The 3,125-nt window shown below is 40.1% G+C and overlaps 1 protein-coding gene across 1 annotated transcript in view; it reads right to left on the bottom strand.

Annotated features, from left to right (window-relative positions):
- The window catches only part of grapa (GRB2 related adaptor protein a), a 24,955-nt gene extending 23,293 nt beyond the window's left edge, over positions 1–1,662 (bottom strand). The window contains exon 1 of the mRNA XM_020597800.1: positions 1,316–1,662. Within this exon, the coding sequence (XP_020453456.1) occupies positions 1,316–1,393 (78 nt within the window). The 5' untranslated portion in view covers positions 1,394–1,662. The remainder of the gene's footprint in view (positions 1–1,315) is intronic.
- Between the last annotated feature and the right edge of the window lie 1,463 nt (positions 1,663–3,125).

Genomic DNA, 3,125 nt, shown 5'->3' with positions numbered 1-3,125 from the left:
CAAAGCCCCCCCCCCCCCCCAAAATCATCAAGAAATTAATTTCATGGGTTACTTTGAGGTAAGTCAAAAATAGATTGTATAAAAACATATATATCATATATTCATATATACTGGTGAAAAAGCTAGAGCTGACTCTGACACCAAACTAAATCCAGAGGAGAAACTGATCTCACTGTGTCTTCTTTGATGGATTTGTCCAGATAATCTCTGAACAGCTTGTGCCACACTTTAATTCCAAAAAGAAGCTCTTGCTCTTCAGTCCCGAGGTTTACTGCTAATGTCTCAGAGGAACTGTTTTTTAATGCCCTCATTTCCAGCTGTGCACGAACAGTCTCAGCACCACATATGGCGCTTCAGACATCAGAAAAATACAGCAGCTGTAGCTTTAAAAAGAATTGTTTTCCATCCTATGAAATAAAGTTGCCTAGTTTATAGGAATTGTTTTGAATTTTTTTATTCTCCTTCATGCTGAGAATTAGATGAGAAGACACTGCTCACATGTCTGTGCAGTAACTAGGGTAGGAGCTCATTCCAGGAGACAGTTAGCTTAGCACAAAGACCAAAACACGAGTACATTTTATTTTGCAGAATATCCAGGAAGTTACTGCTCCAAATAGACTTTGAGACATAATACTGGGGAAGTGGTGGTTTTATACTTTGGTGTTTATACTAATACAACAATTGAGATCATGTGTTAATACTGTAAGTGAGCATTAGACGTCCTGTCAGGTGGATTTTATTGGCTCTGGATGGAGCCACATTGTTGTTTCCCCATCTCTGAATAGCTAAGCTAGAACAGCAGCTAAATCCGGCTAAATGTGGCAACATCCAAATTTCTAAATAAAGTGATTAAGTGCATTTCCCAAAATGATGAATTACTCATTTTACTAGTCTAACTCTTGCTATGGGATGCAAAGCAAACATTTTAAAACTAAAGCTGTTTAAACAGGATATTTCTGTATACACTGTGTTATTATCCACATTAAGAGCAAAAATCCCTTTCTCAATGAAAAATGATTTAATGATTGTAACATTCAATAGAGGTTCAAGAAACCTATATGCTGTATTTTCATGTTGCTCTTCCTTTAGTCATCAGCAGCAGCTGCACCTGGAGATATGATGTCAAGAGCTGTAGACACTAAAGTTATAATAGTTGTAATGATCACAGCAGAAGCAGAACGAGAATGAGAACTGGCTGATCTGCTGGTCCAAGTATGAGTAATGTATGAGAGACGTGCTGTATTTATTTATAGATAGACAGACAGACAGACAGATAGATAGATAGATAGATAGATAAAAAAATTCTCTCTCTTACCTTGAGCAAGTCTCCCTTATTGAAACTGAGTTCATCACCCTCTGTGGCACGAAACGTATACAGTGCCAATGCTTCCATGCCGAAACCCTCCAACACTCACACGCATACACGCTACGGGACCCCCACTAATGCCCCTGAAACGGGGGCTGACAAAAAAGGATAAATAAAAAAGGAATAGGTAAAGAGAGATGATATGATGATAGAACAGGCAGAAAGACGAGAGAAAAAGAAGAGGAGGAGGCTGCGGTCTGGTCTGTCCACTGAACCTGAGAGCGCACCAGAGAGTCAGAGCAGAGGATGAGAGAGCATGAGCTCAGCGAGGGGAAAAACACGACTGGCTGCTGCTGAGCAACACACTGCCATGAGTAACAGAGAGAGGGAGAGCAGGGCAAAGTGAGTGGGAGGCACTTCCTGTGTATATATTTGTCTCATACATGCAGTGAGGTTTCTATGGTTTGTCGTTACACTTCTGTCTTTGTGCAAACCAGCTTTAGTTTTTCACTCAATTGGAGTGAAAAGTGAGCTCATGTTGGCTCTTCATTTAGTACCTTTGAAGACAGGCAAAGGTCAGGACAAGGCAGAAATAAAAGAATCATACACTCTAAAGTAGATACAAGTAACACTACACACAGCAAGCTGACACATTTCAAATTGAGTTTCAGTCTGTACTTGTTGCAGCCATAACAAGGGATTGACTTCGCTTTGCCAACTCCCTTCCCATCCATATGTACATGTGACTCTACAGAACTGTTGTAGCTTCGGTTGGATTTGAGATTTGCAGTGGATCCAGGGTTATACCTTAAAAAATGAAAGAAAAGGGGTGTCTGTTATTTATGTCACCACACTGCATTTTACACACCCCAGAATCTTAAAAAAAAACCCACTGGGCAGCTGAATGAACCTGATAAAACCAGTTTAGTGTTTTTAAATAATACTGTTAGTATTTCCCACTTATGGCCTGATGGCAGTAGCAGGTAGCTAACATCATCTCTCTGTGTCCTGGAAACAGTTTGGTTTTGTTAAGGTAAAGCATTTGAGTTAAGTACTGAAGAGACATGCTCAGGATTTGCTCATAGTGTTGGGAGCAAATCGGGCTGACATTCTGTGGGTGTAACACAGCCTAAATGCAATTTCAGTTTTCCTCAGTTCATCTGCAGCAGCCCTCAAAGCAGAAATTTGCATTAGAAAAAGAGGATAATTATTGTTCTATGAGAAATTATTGTTCCAGTGAAGTGACAACAAAGCCACTGGTTTAAAAGATAAATATGGAGCAAACTCTGAAATGTGTTGCTCTCATATACTGTATATAAAAGATGGACTTTGCGTTACCATTTATGCAAAAGTGAAGCCAAAATATTGTGAATATGGTGGCTGCCATCTTGACATTTTGCAACCAGATACTGTGCAGTAGTGCCCGAGTAGTTGTGTGACGTACCAGACCACCAATCAAGGCTGTCAATTCATCAGACATGCACTATTTATATCATTAAATAACTTAGTACAAATGTATTGCAAGTGTGATGATATCTACCAAATATGACAGAAATCACCTCTGGGAAATTTTATTTGATTTGTGCTTTAGCTCATGTCCCATCTTCTAACATGTAGGGGGCAAATGGAACAACCTGAGGGAGTGTCACAGTCAGGCTCCATTTATATTTCTGCATTAAGGGGTTACACCGTGCCTATGGTGGCTAAGCTAAATGATGCTAAAACGGAGGTTATAGTGTTTGGCCAGAATACGTCTGGCGACCCTCTTCCTGTAGACTTAGGCTTTTTGGGGCAGTATGTGCGATCGGTGGTCACTGAT

Source organism: Monopterus albus, unplaced genomic scaffold (genome assembly GCF_001952655.1).
Source record: "Monopterus albus unplaced genomic scaffold, M_albus_1.0 scaffold35.1, whole genome shotgun sequence".
In the NCBI taxonomy this organism is placed as follows: domain Eukaryota; kingdom Metazoa; phylum Chordata; class Actinopteri; order Synbranchiformes; family Synbranchidae; genus Monopterus; species Monopterus albus.
This window is presented reverse-complemented; position numbering and strand designations above follow the sequence as displayed.